The 20049-nt window shown below is 42.7% G+C and overlaps 1 protein-coding gene across 2 annotated transcripts in view; it reads right to left on the bottom strand.

The window, feature by feature from the left end:
* CLIP2 (CAP-Gly domain containing linker protein 2) overlaps positions 1 to 20049 on the bottom strand; it is a 125982-nt gene that overhangs the window by 24041 nt on the left and 81892 nt on the right. Inside the window, exons 8-11 of one of the 2 annotated variants that reach the window (XM_083174113.1) lie at positions 19895 to 19955; positions 14311 to 14415; positions 10091 to 11035; positions 7222 to 7279 (exon numbers count right to left, since the gene is read on the bottom strand). In XM_083174113.1, coding sequence (XP_083030239.1) covers positions 7222 to 7279; positions 10091 to 11035; positions 14311 to 14415; positions 19895 to 19955 — 1169 coding nt within the window. The remainder of the gene's footprint in view (positions 1 to 7221; positions 7280 to 10090; positions 11036 to 14310; positions 14416 to 19894; positions 19956 to 20049) is intronic. The other variant, XM_083174114.1, reaches the window with a different exon arrangement.

Genomic DNA, 20049 nt, shown 5'->3' on the forward strand with positions numbered 1-20049 from the left:
TCACACCGTGATGCCCATTACACATTGTGACATAATGCCCATTACACATTATGCCACACACCATAATGCCCATTACATATTATATCACACACTGTAATGGGGGCCCCACACGCTGTACACCGTTCACCCATTTAATTCTACTCACCTCATCATCGGTCCGGCAGAGCAGCGGTAAAGACCACTGGGTATACACAGCATGTAGTGACTGGGTATTACACATCATGTAGTGACCCATAATCATATTACACAGCATGTAGTGACCCAAATTCACATTACACAGCATGCAGTGACCCATAATCACATTACACAGCACAAAGTGACCCACATTCACATTACTCAGCACGTAGTAACCCATTGTCACATTACTCAGCACGTACTGACCCATAGTCACATTACACAGTGCATAGTGACCCATAGTCACATTACACAGTGCATAGTGACCCATAGTCACATTACACAGCTCGTAGTGACCCATAGTCACATTACACAGCCCGTAGTGACCCATAGTCACATTACACAGCACGTAGAGACCCAGTCACATTACACAGCGCTTGGGCCCATAGTCACATTACACAGCACGTAGTGACCCATAGTCACATTACACAGCCCGTAGTGACCCATAGTCACATTACACAGCCCGTAGTGACCCATAGTCACATTACACAGCACATAGAGACCCAGTCACATTACACAGCGCTTGGGCCCATAGTCACATTACACAGCACGTAGTGACCCAGTCACATTACACAGCGCTTGGGCCCATAGTCACATTACACAGTGCGCAGTGACCCAGTCACATTACACAGCACGTAGTGACCCAGTCACATTACACAGCGCTTGGGCCCATAGTCACATTACACAGCACGTAGTGACCCAGTCACATTACACAGCGCTTGGGCCCATAGTCACATTACACAGTGCGCAGTGACCCAGTCACATTACACAGCACGCAGTGACCCAGTCACATTACACAGCACATAGTGACCCAGTCACATTACACAGCGCTTGGGCCCATAGTCACATTACACAGTGCGCAGTGCCCAGTGACTAATATTCGCACGTAGTGACCCATATTCATATTACACAGAGCGTAATGACCAATATTCACATTACACAGCACATAGTGACTAATATTAGCACATAGTGACCCATATTCACTTTACACAGTGCATAGTGACTAATATTAGCACATAGTGACCCATAGTCACATTATACAGTGCGTAGTGACTAATATTAGCACATAGTGACCCATATTCAAATTACACAGTGCATAGTGAATAATATTAGCACATACTGACCCATAGTCACATTACACAGGAGTTCGGCGGGCGGTGTTCTGCTTGCTAAGCACAGGGCCGGTGCTACCATTAGGCAGCTGCCTAGGGCACCGGCAGTGAGGGGGCGGAACTGAAGGGATCAGCACACTAATATGTCTCTGAAAGAGACTACATTATTTTACAACACAAGCAGGGGCATCAGAAAGGGGCAAGGGTAAGCTTCCTCCCCCCAAATATGGCAGAGGCGCTAACACGGGGTTGCAGAGAACCGCGCTGTGTGCATCTCTCTGTGCGCCCGCAGGCAACCCGGCACTGTCTGCGTGACTGTCTGGCGGCTGACAGAAGTAATGCTGTAAATCGGAGGGAGGAGAGGCGGGCAGTCAGGTGAAATCCTGCTAGAGCACTGACACAGCTACGCAGACAGTGCCGGATTGCCAGCGGGCGCACAAAGGGATGCACAGCAGCACACAGCGCGACTCTCTGCAAAGTGCAAACCCTGTGTTGGCGCTCCGGGGGCGGTGAGTGACTTGGATGCTAGGGACGCATTCCGGGCTGAGGGTAGGAGGAGGAGGGGCTGGTTGGGACTGGGGGTGGGGGGGTTGTATAGTGGTTTTCAAGAGTTATGTGAGAGGCTCAAAAGTAGATTTTCAGGGGAGTAGGGGCGGCCAGCTAAAATTTTGCCTAAAGCGCATGAAAGCCTAGCACCGGCCCTGGCTAAGCAGCAAAAGATTGCTGCTTAGTGAGCAATCCTGAATTAGGCCCCCTGTTCCCCTCACTACCATAGGCGTGCGCAGCCCATTTTATTAGGGGGTGCACCATTGGAGGGGCGTGTACATCACGCCTACTGGGCATGTCCATCAAAGCCTACTGGGCGTGTCCATCACTGCCTACTGAGCACCAATGCAAACTAAATAGAAGGTGACTTATTTATGTATATAGGCTTAAGAACTAATCATTCCCACCAGACACACCAGAAACAGGGAAAGTGCAAAAATTTACACTGTAATGGCCATTACACATAATGCCACACACTGTAATTTTTTTATTTTTTTATTTATTAACAATTTCTTATATACTGTAGCGCACACATATTCCGAAACGCTTTACAGAGAATATTTGAACATTCATATCAGTCCCTGCCCCAGTGGAGTTTACAATCTATATCCCCTCTACTACATATACACGCACACACAGACATTCTACGGTTAATTTTTGTTGGGAGCCAATTAACCTACCAGTATATTTTTGGGTTGTGGGAGGAAACCAGAATACCCGGAGTAAACCCACGCAAGTACGGTACACATAATGCCACACACTGTAATGCCCATTACACATAATACCACTAACCGTAATGCCTATTGCACATAATGCCACACACTGTAATGCCCATTCTACATAATGCCACTCACTGTAATGCCCATTCCACATAATGCCACACACTATAATGCCTATCACACATAATGCCACACACAGTAATGCCCATTCCACATAATGCCTCCCAGCATAATGCCCATTACATATAATGCCACACACCATAATGCCCATCAAACATAATGCCACACACAGTAATGGACATTCCACATTATGCCAGGGGTTGACAAATTTTTGTAAAATAGGGATAATAGGGACCGTGCGTGCTGAAGGCGCGTGCCAAAAATTTACACCGTAATGCCTATTAAACGTCACACACCCATTACATAGTATACCACATGCCATATTGCCCAATACACATTATGCCACACACCGTAATGCCCAATACACAGACCAAACACTGTAATTCCCATTACACATTATGCCACACACTGTAAGGCCCATTACATATTACGCTTCACACCGTGATGCCCGTTACACCTCACACTGTGATGCCCGTTACATGTTGCGCCAAACACTGTGATGCCCATTACATGTTGCACCTCACACTGTGATGCCCATTACACCTCACACCATGATGCCCCTTACATATTATGATTCAGACCATGATGTCCATTACGCCTCACACCGTGATGCCCATTACACCTCACACCGTGATGCCCATTACGCCTCACACCGTGATGCCCATTACACATTGTGACATAATGCCCATTACACATTATGCCACACACCATAATGCCCATTACATATTATATCACACACTGTAATGGGGGCCCCACACGCTGTACACCGTTCACCCATTTAATTCTACTCACCTCATCATCGGTCCGGCAGAGCAGCGGTAAAGACCACTGGGTATACACAGCATGTAGTGACTGGGTATTACACATCATGTAGTGACCCATAATCATATTACACAGCATGTAGTGACCCAAATTCACATTACACAGCATGTAGTGACCCATAATCACATTACACAGCACAAAGTGACCCACATTCACATTACTCAGCACGTAGTAACCCATTGTCACATTACTCAGCACGTACTGACCCATAGTCACATTACACAGTGCATAGTGACCCATAGTCACATTACACAGTGCATAGTGACCCATAGTCACATTACACAGCTCGTAGTGACCCATAGTCACATTACACAGCCCGTAGTGACCCATAGTCACATTACACAGCACGTAGAGACCCAGTCACATTACACAGCGCTTGGGCCCATAGTCACATTACACAGCACGTAGTGACCCATAGTCACATTACACAGCCCGTAGTGACCCATAGTCACATTACACAGCCCGTAGTGACCCATAGTCACATTACACAGCACATAGAGACCCAGTCACATTACACAGCGCTTGGGCCCATAGTCACATTACACAGCACGTAGTGACCCAGTCACATTACACAGCGCTTGGGCCCATAGTCACATTACACAGTGCGCAGTGACCCAGTCACATTACACAGCACGTAGTGACCCAGTCACATTACACAGCGCTTGGGCCCATAGTCACATTACACAGTGCGCAGTGACCCAGTCACATTACACAGCACGTAGTGACCCAGTCACATTACACAGCGCTTGGGCCCATAGTCACATTACACAGTGCGCAGTGCCCAGTGACTAATATTCGCACGTAGTGACCCATATTCATATTACACAGAGCGTAATGACCAATATTCACATTACACAGCACATAGTGACTAATATTAGCACATAGTGACCCATATTCACTTTACACAGTGCATAGTGACTAATATTAGCACATAGTGACCCATAGTCACATTATACAGTGCGTAGTGACTAATATTAGCACATAGTGACCCATATTCAAATTACACAGTGCATAGTGAATAATATTAGCACATACTGACCCATAGTCACATTACACAGGAGTTCGGCGGGCGGTGTTCTGCTTGCTAAGCACAGGGCCGGTGCTACCATTAGGCAGCTGCCTAGGGCACCGGCAGTGAGGGGGCGGAACTGAAGGGATCAGCACACTAATATGTCTCTGAAAGAGACTACATTATTTTACAACACAAGCAGGGGCATCAGAAAGGGGCAAGGGTAAGCTTCCTCCCCCAAATATGGCAGAGGCGCTAACACGGGGTTGCAGAGAACCGCGCTGTGTGCATCTCTCTGTGCGCCCGCAGGCAACCCGGCACTGTCTGCGTGACTGTCTGGCGGCTGACAGAAGTAATGCTGTAAATCGGAGGGAGGAGAGGCGGGCAGTCAGGTGAAATCCTGCTAGAGCACTGACACAGCTACGCAGACAGTGCCGGATTGCCAGCGGGCGCACAAAGGGATGCACAGCAGCACACAGCGCGACTCTCTGCAAAGTGCAAACCCTGTGTTGGCGCTCCGGGGGCGGTGAGTGACTTGGATGCTAGGGACGCATTCCGGGCTGAGGGTAGGAGGAGGAGGGGCTGGTTGGGACTGGGGGTGGGGGGGTTGTATAGTGGTTTTCAAGAGTTATGTGAGAGGCTCAAAAGTAGATTTTCAGGGGAGTAGGGGCGGCCAGCTAAAATTTTGCCTAAAGCGCATGAAAGCCTAGCACCGGCCCTGGCTAAGCAGCAAAAGATTGCTGCTTAGTGAGCAATCCTGAATTAGGCCCCCTGTTCCCCTCACTACATTCTCACACACAGCCCACTCCATCACAATATATGTCACACTCACACTCACACACACACACTTACTCACTGGTCCCCAGTCTCTGCACACATCTTCAGCCAGGAGCCAGCCTGCTGCTGCACTAGTTCCACCCGGGCACAGGAAAATGCAGGGGAGTGGCCTAATCACGGACCCCCGCGGCCCCGCCCCCTTTTGAAAAGACTCGTGCTGACTGCTGAAGCCTGAAGGAGCCCAGCCAGTCAGGCCAGCCCAACGCAGCAACTGCTAGCCGGCCGGGGGAGGGGGCACTGCGGTCATAGGAGGTGCTGCCTGCAATTGTGCTGGGGGTCATTAGGAGGTGCCTGTGCACCCCCGGCACCCCCCTTGCGCACGCCTATGCTCACTACATTCTCACACACAGCCCACTCCATCACAATATATGTCACACTCACACTCACACTCACACACACACACTTACTCACTGGTCCCCAGTCTCTGCACACATCTTCAGCCAGGAGCCAGCCTGCTGCTGCACTAGTTCCACCCGGGCACAGGAAAATGCAGGGGAGTGGCCTAATCACGGACCCCCGCGGCCCCGCCCCCTTTTGAAAAGACTCGAGCTGACTGCTGAAGCCTGAAGGAGCCCAGCCAGTCAGGCCAGCCCAACGCAGCAACTGCTAGCCGGCCGGGGGAGGGGGCACTGCGGTCATAGGAGGTGCTGCCTGCAATTGTGCTGGGGGTCATTAGGAGGTGCCTGTGCACCCCCGGCACCCCCCTTGCGCACGCCTATGCGGGTATGGATCATTAGGTCACCAGCATTAAGGTCAACATGCATTTAGGTCGACATGAGTTAAGGTCGACATGCCGGAAGGTCGACCTCGCTTTAGGTCGACATTGTCATTAGGTCGACATGGGTATGGTCGACATTGAAAAAGTCTACATGTTTTTTTGGGGGTTTTTTTACCGGAATGTCAACACAGTCAACATAAACACTAAAACGTAGCACCGTCATGCTTCGGGTACACTATTTTATTCTCCCACCACGCCCTAGTGGATGGTAGGGCATGAAATACCACCTGTCGGAACATTTTGGCTCAAAAAACAGTGAACAACCATACATCGACCTAATGACCCTGTTGACTTTACCCATGTCGACCTAATGACCATGTCAATCTAATGACCCTGTCGATCTTTCCCATGTCAACCTTCCTGCATGTTGACCTTAAGTCATGTCGACATAAATGCATGTCGACCTAATGGTGTTGACCTAATGTTTGTCGAACATCATGCTGGTGACCCAATGACCGTATCCCTAAAATGCAACCAATGGGGACTACTATTGTGATTGTAAAAATGGGAACCACATCAGAAATCTCTGTTATCTGTCAGATGCCCTGGGGATACTTATATTTTGTGGGTATCCCATGAAAATGTATGCAGAATTGTTTTAATAAATATGTCTCATAGGGAAAAATCAGTAGAGCAGGCAGATGACCTGGGTGCACTGCGGGCAGCGCAGGTTACCCCTGAATGAAGTGCACATTTGCAATGCACTCCTTGCAAACACTACATCATTTAATATAATACATTATTTGTGTAGGCACTGCTAAATTATTTAAAAAAATATTCTCGATAAAGGAGCCCACATGGTAATTAAATACTTTGACAAACATTATTGCTCTCTTCCAATTTTTAGATCGCAAGAGCAATCAGCAGGGATCTGTCAGCAGGGAGTATAACGCAATGCTAAAGGACTTCTCTGTTAAAGTCCCATAGTGTTATAGTGACCTTTACATTCAGCGTTGAGCGTTTAGGTAGTAGAGAATAGCCCTCCATGAGTTCATCAGAGGGAAACCTGCAACCATCCCCGCTCTCCCCAGCCCACGGTATGAGAGCTAGAAGAGAAGCATTTCATCCATGCATGTTGTTTAAAAAGTAGATAAAACAAATTACCTTCCATTATGGTTTTCATGTTCATTTTTTCTTCTGAAAAGTCATTTGCTTCAATCATCTGCAAAAGATGAGAAATACATTGCCATTTTTATTGAACTCTTACAATGTTTCACAAGCATATGAGTAACTGTATAACATGTTTCTGTTATTTTGCAAAAGTTCCAGATGTTTTTGGTACTTTGTACACTTCAAAAATGCCACCAGGCCTTATTTACAGTTCATGGTAATCAGCGGAGATACTAATCTTAGGAGAAATATCCATTGTGTTTACCATAGCCATGATATAAAGTCATACAAATGATCCTAATGCTGTGTACACACTTGTACAATCTGCATGAGATCCAGATGAGATTTTGATTATGTATACAATTTAGACTATCTGCATACATATAGTGCAGATATGCACTATATAGTCTATGCAGCCAAGACTTTCTGCATGAGATCCAGATGAGATTTTGACTATATAGTCAAAATCTCATCTGGATATCATGCAGATTGTACAAGTGTGTACACACCATAAGACACATGCAATAGGAGATGAGTGGGTACACACAAGAAGGAACCTTCGCCAATCGTCCCAATGGTTGGACCTAACTCCCCTCGGTACTTCTTTACTTTCACGGCGCCAGCATGGCGCCGCGCTACTTCCGTGTTACGCTCGCCACAAACTAAGTAAAATAAACGAAGTTAACGCCATGCCAACATGGATAGTTCATACCTCCACTATCCATGTTGGCATGGAGTTGATTTTAATTAGCGTGGCGAGCGTAGCGAGCCACCGAGCCCGCAGCGTGGGCGAGCGAAGCGAACCCCGCAAGGGGACTCTGACGCGCGGCGCCATGCTGGCGCCGTGAAAGTAAAGGAGTACCCTCCCTTCAGCAACATACCATGTAAAATTGGCAGTACACACTACATGATGTAATGACCTACATACAGATAGCTTTAGTGCGGCATGCCCTTACATTCTATTAACACTTTTCCCTCACTAACACTATGTCTCTCTTATTTTAATTACATTTCATTAATCTCTTTCTTTATGTTTAACTTCGGCTTCCTATCACTAATTATTAACACTTAGTATCTCACTGGCATGCCGCGCTGGGCCTCCTAGCTTATGATAGTTTTTGGGGTGCCACACCCTGCACCTAGATATAGCGCTAGGGACCCCCAATATACAGAGAATCCTTGACGCGGCTTGGGGGCATGTCATACACCTGTGCAGGTATATGTAACCAATATCTCTGAATTCTATTATCATGTAGTGTTCAAGATTGGTTGCTAAAACTATTCAGTGTGCCGAGGGAACCAATGTCTTGTTACTTACTAAGTATTAACCCCTCCCTTGCATGCACCTGAAGAGTTTTACTGAACTAATTGGAGCATCTACCACTATCTGTATGTATGTTGTGAGAGGCAGAGAGGAGCTTGTATTAGGCGGAGATGCAGGTCCTGATATGCCACATGGAGTAGTCTGGGGTTGCTCCAAGGTAGGTAGCTCTTAGTTCAGATATACCAAGTAAGGAGCCATTATCATGTGGCTCCTTGCTGACTAATTGTAGACCCAATTTAGGGTAACAGTGGTGTGGGGTGTGGTGCCCCTGGACTGGTTCGGCTGGGTGGCTTTAGTGCGGCATGCCCTTACATTCTATTAACACTTTTCCCTCACTAACACTATCTCTCTCTTATTTTAATTACATTTCATTTATCTCTTTCTTTATGTACAGCTTCGGCTTCCTATCACTAATTATTAACACTTAGTATCTCACTGGCATGCCGCGCTGGGCCTCCTAGCTTATGATAGATTTTGGGTGCCACACCCTGCACCTAGATATAGCGCTAGGGACCCCCAATATACAGAGAAGCCTTGACGCGGCTTGGGGGCATGTCATACACCTGCGCAGGTATATGTAACCAATATCTCTGAATTCTATTATCATGTAGTGTTCAAGATTGGTTGCTAAAACTATTCAGTGTGCCGGGGGAATCAATGTCTTGTTACTTATGATGTAATGACCGTCAGAACAATACCACGTTCCATCCTTCATTACACTGTGCAGGCCCGCATACGATATCGTCTGATTGGCTGTGCAGCACGACCAAGTAGATGATGTCACATGCGACTCACAGAAGCGTGTAATTTTCTGTACACACTAGACAATGCAGTCGATTTGTTGTTTCAATGTGGCAAATCATCCTCATTTCATTTTAGTGTGTAACCACACAGGTGACACAGGCCAGAACACATAATATTGGGATCTTCCATCTTTTCCTGGATTACAATGAAATCAGAAGTCATTGAAAGCATAATTTGCTGTCTCCATACCAACAACAAGAAGCCTGTATTTACTGATTGCCCCCCACCCCTATACATTTCTTTCATACTAAATTTGTATATATATTATATAATATTTTTTGTTCTAGCTTAATACACTGCTCTGTCTCTGTCTACCCCCCCCCCCCCCCTCAACACTTGCCCATCTCATTCTTTCCTTTCTTATCAACATCCCAAAACTTTTCTTCCTACTCAAATGTCTCTATCACTGCCCCCTCACTCTATTCTGTACATCACTGACACTAGTGGGAGGGGTCAGAGTCCAGATCAACTGTGATGACAGTTTTTATCAGCAGTCAATTTTATTATATATATCAGTTGATTTTTAACATGAAGAGTATAAATCAATTAATAATTGGAGAGAAATATAAACTATGGATTTAATGCATTTCTAATGATTTGGTATATATAGTTGACATATACAATGTCAACATTCATTACTACAGCAGATGAAAACACATATGGTCTTTTAACCATTTTGAAATCATCATCATTCAGTAAGTTACTAAATGGAGAAGAAAAGAAAAAGCATCCTACATTAGCATTCTGTGATGAGTGATGAGCTTCTATTGACTGCAGTTTGTTCTCCAATACTAGATTTTTCTCCTGTAGCCTTTGGATCTCTTGCTTGTTTCTTACATCTGCTTTTTGGAGCACTTCATAATCTTGCATTGTCTTTTCAGAAGCTGAAATCTGCTCTTTTAAGAAGGCTATGGTATGTGTTTGGTCATTGTTTTCAACATGAGCCTTCTCTAGCTCACACACTCGCTGTTCTGCATCTCTGCATTTGTCTTTAATACACTGGAGCTCTTTAAGGTGTTGATTGGTTTTTGATTCTAGCTGTGTTCTCCAGTTATTATTACCCTCCTCTACTTCTTCCCTAATCTCCTGAAGTTTATCTTTGAGAGTCTCCTTCTCTTTGATATAGACTGCTATTTCAATCTCATTCTTAGCCTTTAGATTTTCAAGTTCAAGTTGATGCTCCATTTTAAGGCTTTCTAAGCTGGCTTTAAGCGCTACTATTTCTCTGTATTGGGAGTCAGGACTGGTGACAAGGGAACCTTTCAAGTCCTCCAAAGACCTTTGGTGATCAGAAACCAAACTGTCCAATTTAGACTTCCAATTGTCCATCATCCCTATATTTTCTTTTGTGGCCTGTTCCAGTTTTTTCTTCAGCTCTACGATTTCCAGGGTATGTTTCTCATTTAGCGCCTTCAATTTTTCCACCTCTTGTTGGTATCTTTTCATGTTCTTCTCATACTTGTCTCTTTGCTGACTGCTTTCCTTCTGATGCTCCTTGCTAGCAGACAGAAGCTTGTCTCTTAGGCGCAAGGCTTCAGTTTGGAGTCCAAGATTGGGTTCTGTTGACTCTGACTGACTTGTGTTGACCAAGCAGTGTTCAAGATCTTCAATCTCATTGCGGCGAAGGTTGAGTTCCTCCTCCAGCTGCTGAATCCTTGACTGCTCTGCTACTGTCGTTAGCTGTAAAAAGAATGATAACAACATGGAGTCAATGTATACTTAAAAATATAATTGTTCTTTTTAAAGAAATCTATATATAAATGCTTAATGACTATGTAAAGTAAGTTATTTTACACCAAGGAATAATGTTCTGAATAAAGTAATGTTCGGTTCATAGGTTTTCTGTAAATATATAATTTAGTAAAGCTTTTATTGGTATAAGCTATACTCATTAAATAGTGTTCTGGAAAAAAAAAACATAGATTTCACCAATATATAAACATTTGCAGGCTATAATCTAAATATGCCCTGGTGTAAAAAGAACTGAACATGACATATGGATATGTGTTAGAGATTTATTTTTTATTGCATTATAATTATAACTGAACTGGATATTGTTAACCAGTATTGTGTTAACTTGTCCTGTGTGTATTTTTATTGTGTAAAGATTTTGACTCTCCTGTTACATTTGGAATCAGACATTCAATAGGAGTTTTATGGCTACAATATTTTACTTAATTTACCAACTTAATTCTAGATCGCTCAGAATGCTCAGCAAGATTGCTCAGCACACCCGTTTGTCAGCGCTGGGTGCAGAGTGATCGGTCAGAAACAGTGTTCTCTAGTGAGAACTCTAGCCCTGACCGATTAATATCCAGCATCGCTATGGCCCCTACACACGGAGCGATGTAAGGGCATTTTCTAAGCGATGTACGTGTTAATAATCGCTACGAGTATAGGCCCCATAAAAATAGGTGCCCTCAATGTCAAGAATATAAAGTTGAGATTATTGTGTACTTGTTATTTGATATTTATTTATTCTTGCATGAAGATATTTACAGTTAGATTTACTGTGTATCACACACATACTCTTAGCTTTAATGCAAGAGTCTTCAAAATATAGGGAATAAAGACTTTCTTTGAAACAATAAAAAGTACTATATTTTATAAAACTAAACTGAACGTAACAGAAATGCAATGTGTATTTGTATATGTTGTTGTATAATATACAACCTGTTTGTAGAGTATAATTACCTATCTCATCAAAGGAACACAATGTATAGTTGTATATGTTCTAATATACAGCGTGTTTGTAGCATACAATTACCTAGCTCATCAAAGGAACACATTGTGGAAGTAACTGTGCTTTCATGTTGTATACCTAATAAAATGTGCAAATTCCCCAATAAATATATCCAATGAACTTCAGTATATTTCACAAATGCCTGGCATCATTGATATTGTTCAGTATGATTTCCCGACATTCAAAATACCGTTCGTCAAAAAATCCGACAAGCATTGGCAGACAGTCAAAATACAGACATGTTCAAATTGCCGAACTTCAATATGCCGACATGGTCAAAATGTCAACATGATCAAAAAATGCTGACATTTAAAATGTTGATATGTCAAAAGGTCAACATAGGCCGCTGCGCTCACCATGCTTTGGGCACTATTATAATCTAACTCTATGCCCACTTGGATTGTGAAGTAAGAACAAGTCGATTTCAAAGAAACTTTTTGACATGTTGATATTTTAAATGTCTGTATTTTAACAGTTTCGGTATTTTGAGCATGTCGGCATAATGAATGTGTCGGTATTTTGACCGGCATTGGTTCCCCATTGGTATGCTGCTTATATGATGTACTCACATATTTTTATTTATTATTACATGTACAGGCTCTGGGAATTAATGTAATAAGGAAAAAGATCTCCAGATAAACTAAAGGGGCGTACACACCGTTAGATCTGGCATTTGATTAGATTTTGATATGCCGTTCGTTTTCTACTATATAGTCTTGCCCGGCAAGACTAGTTTTCTTTTCGATTTCCACTCTACGTGAATGGGCATTGGAATCGAATCTGCATCGAATGCTGCTAAAAGCATTCAATGTGCATATGATTTTGATTCCTATTCGATTTTGCTTCTATAAGCAAAATAGAATAGAAAATGAGTGCATAGTTCACCATGTGTACCCTTCATTACAAGGTACAATAGTTGATGATATGCCTTCAAGTGTTAAAGCTTAAGCCATTTTCAACCACTGTGCCGTGGCACACTAGTGTGCCTTGAGCTGGTCTCAAATGTGCCCCCAGATCTTAAGATGTTCACACCAGTTTATTACAACCACCAGCAGTTCAACTGTTATTTACTGGACTCTTGTTTTCATGTAAAGGGCCAATGTATTTGATGTTTGTTACCTGTGGGCACCAGTATGATTGTGTTTTCATATGGGGGCAAATAAGATTGTTTTTTTTTTTTCAGGTGGGGGCCAGACTGTTTTTCCCTGTGGGGATCTCATGTTGTGGCTTGGAAATTTTAAAATCTTGTTTGGTGCGGTAAAAAGGTTGAAACTCATTGCCTTAAGCCATGATAAGATGAAGGTATAAAAAGTGTATGCACACATACTTTCCAATTATCTTAGTGGCAAAAGGGGAGTAACTTTAAATTATTGTTATTACTATAACATAAAATAATGCAATGTATAATTAAGAACACTCTCACAACTCTCATATAAATCCTATATCATTATTTAAGTTAGTGAAATCTTAACCACTGTCTGACTTTCAATTGTCATCTGAAACAAATGCTCTTTTCAGCAAAAAAAGGTGGTGGGCACATCTGTCTGCACTGTATAGTGTGTATTATTGCTCACGGGCATTTAATGCTGCTTTATCACTGTGTATATCATTATGTGGTAATACAAACCATTCATAAAGTTTAGGCTAATGTGACATAATGTAGAGTTACTGTAAATGTAAATGCCAATGTTGATGCCAGATAACACCAAGCATGACAGTTGTAGGTGAACAATTTTCGATAAATTTCAATTGTGAGTCATTATTAATGTGTTAAATGAGACAATGATTCATACTAATATAATGGCGATATATTTAACTAAAACCGATGGTTCCATGTGTTGAGCAACAAACTAAAAGCAGTAGTACATTGAACTATGTTGTTTTACAGCATTTACGATGATTTAGGCATATTACTTTTTAAAAGTCAGGAATTATTGGACATAAAAAATGCCTTGATCTGAAATAGCTTCTCTGCTTAACTTTTACTGTACTTAATAAAGCTGCTTTGACTAAGATACTACTGCTTTGAGTCTGAAAAGGGTTGGCAAATGAAAGTTTTATCTGGGAGTGCAAAAAATGTGAATGCAGAAATAATAAATCTGGAATCTAAAATGGGCAGAAATGATGTAAAGCAAAAGATCAGGGCTAGGGGTGTAAATGAAGCTGAGAGCACATTGGACTTTAGGCAGGGGTCATTGATTTATTACTGTACCCTCTTGTCCTCTAATTCTTTGAGAAGCTTTGCAGTTTTTGCCTTCTCAAACAGTAGGTTCTGCTCGAGCTCCCGAATTTGGGCATGCTCCAACTGTGTCTGTGTCTGCGCACACAGGATAGGAAAGAGAGAGACAGCAGGAATAAAAAGTTGCAGCATCATCCAACATCTACAAGAGTATGTCGTAAGACCGGAAGGTTCATATTAATGATATTTTTGTCCTCTAAAGGCGCATAGAAAGTAAATGGATTATTATGAGACCCACTTGAAGGTATTTCTTGAAAAAACATATACCATTTGTTAACTTTGTAAACCAGGGAACTTGCTGTACAACTAGGTCTGTTTTATGAAATCCTAGGGTTCAATTTACTAAAGGTCGATGTTGATCAATTTAAAAACAATCTTAATCGATGGTGAACTTCCAGGGCTAAACATACATTTATACACACATTTACTGACATTTAAAAATTAATATAAAAAAAGTTCAACTGTTAGTAAATGTGCATTTTACCCTGGAAGCCTAACATCATTGAAGGTCCAATTTAAATTGCTTAACATCAAAAAATAATAATAATAATAATAATTATTATTATTATTATATATTGTCCTAATTAGACATAGAAACTGAAAGACGAAGGAATTGCACTGACAGTGTTTATCTGTAAATTGCAACATTCTGCAAACTGATCACTTATAACTTGCCTGTATATGTACACAATAAGGGCGAGATCAAACTTAAAAAAAGTGATAAAGTGGAGAGTGATACAGCCAATCAGCTCCTGCCTGTCATTTTCCAAACCCAACCTGTAACATGACAGTTCATAGCTGATTGGCTGGATATTTAACACTCTCATGTTTATTAGTTTTTGAAGCTTTATACATATGGCTGTAGGTGTTTTTGTTTGGTGGATGAAGTGTTCATGAACATATATGTTGTAAATATATGTTTACAGACTGATGCCACAAAATTTGATAAAACAGCACAATCCAGGGAACGTATCTGGTATGTAGAAATCGTCCACATAAATCCTCAAAATTACTGGGTGAAAAAAGGTTAAAATTAACTGGACCACAGCTGTTGCCTTTGTAGCCAATTAACTCTCCTTTTTAGCCAATAAACTCACTAAAGCATCATAAATCAATATATACAAACAAAAGTAACAAATAAATTAACTAACTAATACCCCTTTCACACTGCAGCTCTTAAACAGTGTATTGGCATTTTTTTTGCCCTTTAAAACGTTTATACTAGTATTTCTTAAATGGGTAAAACGCAGTGTCCTACCCATTTCAGACCCGTTTTTTTGGCAATGTGAACGGGTCTGAGACGTTATTTAGGACCCTGGAAGTAGTGATCACTGAGCTGGTCCTGCTCTGTGCATATCTAATGAGTGGGAGCCAGTGCAGTGAATATTTAATGAGCAGGTCTGCTCATTACATATGCAGGTGGCAGGGACCCACTCATTAAATATTCACTGCACTGGCTCCCGCTCACTAGATATGCACAGAAAGGGAGCTTAGTGGCGATAAGTGTGCCAGAGCCCGCCGGCCGCTCCACACCACTTTCTGCCTGCCGGATATCCCGGACTCCTGTAGTGTCACCGCCGCTAGCCAGCTCCACCCAGGGCCTGGCTCTGTACTCCCTTCGGCACTGGACTCCGCCATGTTCCCGGGGCAACCTTACATCAGGTAAATGGCATAATTGCCGATCAGTAGCCCCGTGCTTTGACACCGCAAACCTGCTTATACCTAGTATAATACCGGGTGATGCGCAGTGTGAAAGGGACATTAACCTGCATGGACCCGTTTTAAGTAACGTTTTAAATACCGCGTCTAAGCAGGGTTTGCGGTGTGAAAGCAGCATAAATAAACTAAATAACAAGTATATGTTCAAAGCAAGCAGTAACATAATTACAGAAGTTTCCTCATACATTTAGCCTCAATACGCCATGTACAAGACACCTGGCATGAGTAAGCCAGTAATTCCTGGGCAGCTCTGCTGAATTTGGGCATTTATTCTGTTTTTTTTTTTTTCCAGAAATGTGGCTTATTCACATCGCTATGAAATTTCCAGGGAAACAGCATGTAACGTAGCACTTCATGCTGCTTAAGCAGGGTATTGTAGCGTCAGTAGCGCACGCAGGGGGGGTTTCCGAGTACCCAGAAACCCCCCCCAGGAATCTAAGGGACATTGTCTGAAAGCTGAGGGTCCCCTCTTTCCAAGAGTACAAGAATTTTTAAAATCGGACCTTGGGAACCGGAGATATCTGACTTCAAAGCAGTGGTCCCCATCCAAGCCTGTTAATTGCTGTTCCCAGTCAGATATTTCAGGTTCTGTCTGACATAGAGTTTTTCTGAGGATATATTCCAAAATATGTGACTCTCCCCCTTTGAAGGACACTAGCAGCTTGTCTCTACTGTTCCCAGAACCAGAGATATCAGCCTTCAAGCAGCTGGTTACTGCTCCAGCTCCACACACCTGTTATGTAGTTTTATATACTCCTTGGCAGATTGCTCTGCCTCCTGAACTCTGATCCCCTCGTCCCCAATACCATTTGGTAGGTGGGATTCTCTAGTTTTTAATTCCACTAAAATCTAAGAAATCTATTTCCGGAAACTGGAGATATCTGCAGTCAAGCAAGTTGTCCTCCCACCAGAAAATGATGAATAATAAGCCCACTCCACTATACACCCCTCCTCTGCATATTAAACATCCTCTACCACCCTGGAAGTCAGGGCCCCTTCATTCAGCCCAATGCCCCCTTCTCCCACCCCTTCTCCAACCATCTGTGCAGTAAAGGGGTAATTAGTGGAAATTACTGATCCATGCCCTACATGCTGAGCGGTTGATATAATACCCCCTACCACCCGTGGGACATCAAAAAGTATACTGGGTCACCTAAGTGTCCATCTCCGTACTTTGCTCCGCACCTCTGGAAACCCCCTTCTGAAAATCCTGCGTTTTCCCCTGAGCGTGATTGTGATGTGAATGAATCGTGGCATGCCGCAAGCATTTGCATTGGTTCGGGGTCCCATTGAAGTGTAGTCTATGGCATTGCGGAAGCATGCGATAGCACACACCCTGCTATGTCACGCTGTCCTTGCAAAGGAACAAATCTGTACAGCCGCAGTCACACAAAGAATATAGCCATCCTGAATAACATTTTAATCAGCAGAGTATGCTTGTGCATAGTGATACCAATAACATTCATTTTCGGTGGCAATTGCAAAAAAGGCCACCCAGCTTTAGTAAAAGTGCAACAAGAAGGGCTATTTAACGTGCCTGCAGCAACAACGAAAGGACACAAGTGTGTATATTCTGAATGCTTGAGTCTCTCAACCCTTAGATAGTGTATACATTTACACTCTGTTCCAGTGCTGGCATGCACTTACCATTTCCACAGCCACCATCCTAAAACCTGCTGACACTGACACATATAAACATTTCCCTTTCTGCTGAGCTGAACCATGCTGACAAACTGCATGAATAGCAAAATCTCAGTTATCTGGTTATTATCGATCTGATTCTGCACCTATTACAGATATGCAGCATCACCAACAGCAACATCTTTTGACTGCAATAAACTCAATACTTGACATAATGCAATTCACCTCAAACATATTGTTGTTGTTGCAATTTCCGGTTTACAAAACAATAGAACAGGTAAGATAGCTTATATTTTATCCAACTACAGCAATCGGGAATAAGATCCTGGAGCCAAGAAGATTCTCAGAAAGGCAATTGAATGTCATTCTACAATGTGTTTCTATTCAAGTGAATGTCAATGGAAGGGGCCATCTGGGAGGATCAATTCGGAAGAATGGAGACATTGTGACAAAGAGCCAAAGTGCCCGTGCTTTGTGGCTGGGAAAACAGAAACACAAATATAGCTAGCTAATAAAGAGCTATGTAACATTTTGATATGTATTTGAGATCTAATTAGATATACACAGCCATATAATTGATATATACTTACTGTACCTACCCTGGTAGCATGCAAGGGTTTGTGGCCATATGATGGCGACATTAACCCCCCCCCCCCCCCCCCCGGTATGCAGCACTGTAAACCAGGCATATAGCAGGGTTACGATGATGCAATTCAGCGCAAATCGGGTCATGCCCCACCCCTATAAGCCCACTTGTGCTCTGTTTGGGACCAGTGGTGAGGGTGCGGTAGACTTGCCCACCTTTCTGGTGGCTAGGAGGGCCACCTGATTTTTGGAAGCCTTGCGGATAAGCATCTGAGCTTCCAGCTAAGCATTCCACTGCAGAGTTGGACACTATACTGTACATAGTTATGCTTATATCTAATTGTCGATCATGTAACCATAGAATCCAGTAACCATAGAAACCTAGCGATACCCAGAGAAATTTAAAATTAAGCGATTTAAGCTAGCATAAATCATAAGCGACAGACAGACAGACAGCCAGTCAGCCCTCACTCATGTTGGAATTAACCTGCTCTGGTGCCCTCTAGAAGGCATAATTTAGGTCTTTGGAAGTAGCGGCACTCAGAGACTGATTTCATTAAAAAAAGTGTGGTACAAGTTGATGTCAGATGTGTACACTTCTGCACCTTGACAAAGCGGTCTGTATGCCCCAAAACATTGGCTACTCTACATTGTGTTATTTGATAAACACTTTTTGAATGGAATCAGTCTCCGAGTGCTGCTACATCCAAAGACCTATAGTATATATAGATTCAATATTGGATCGTACTCACTTTCAAATATGTCAATGAGGTGCCGGGCAATTCAAATGAAATGTAACTAATGTATCAACAAATCATTAGTGCATAAAACCAGCACACTGCCAACAAATGAGAGCTGCAGTACGTTTAACTTAAAGCGCAAACGTGCCAGAGCAGCAGAAGTAGATCCATTCAGGTTTTCATATACGGTACTTATCAAAGTCCAATATAGCAAGCATCAGCATTCCTGGAACTAGTAGGCAGCCCGGCAGTTTTTTTGATGCAGCAGCAACTTCCTTAAGGGTCAGCTTTCTAGTTTTTTCCCTCGCTGATTGCATGCAATTTTACACTGGTTCTTCACAAATCACAACGCTGTCCATTAAACGGCTGCTAACACTGGAGACATCTCACATCCTCTTATACCATAAGGAAAAATAGCATCATATCTACTAGTACAAAAAGCAGACAACACAGGCTAAAAAAAAATATTTGCTCATTGTTGAGGTTAAAAGCTGCAAATTACTAATGTCCGCATCGAAAAGTGATACTGTAAGTATAAAAAAGTTAAAGTGACACTCTTCATTTATGCAAAATAAAATATATCTGGTTTTGGTGACAACATTCCTATGAAAAGATACAGAAATATAACTGCACCACAGGTATCCAGTGTATAGAAGTATCAGAACGTGGGAAGATGACTAATGTGCTATATCCGAAGCTCAGTAGAAGTCAACAAGATAGTTATTTACTATAATATCATTTTGATGGTTTTCACACAAGAAACCCTTTAAACGCAGGCATTAGCTCTCCATTTACCTAGGCAACAGGTTTCTTATTTCCAAATATCCATGTACAAATAAACACAGGCAGGCTATTGTAACTAAAGACAATACCTCAAGGTCTCCCTTTGTGATAGACTCTTCTTCCACCCTGAACTGGAGGTCTTCCACTTTCCTAAATGTGGAAAAGATTATCAATAGACAGTTTAAAGGTGTATAAAATCATAGTAATAATGTATAACATATCTAACCATGTAGGTTCCTAATTA

This window comes from Crinia signifera, chromosome 2, assembly GCF_055691185.1.
Source record: "Crinia signifera chromosome 2, ASM5569118v1, whole genome shotgun sequence".
NCBI classification, from domain to species: Eukaryota; Metazoa; Chordata; class Amphibia; order Anura; family Myobatrachidae; genus Crinia; species Crinia signifera.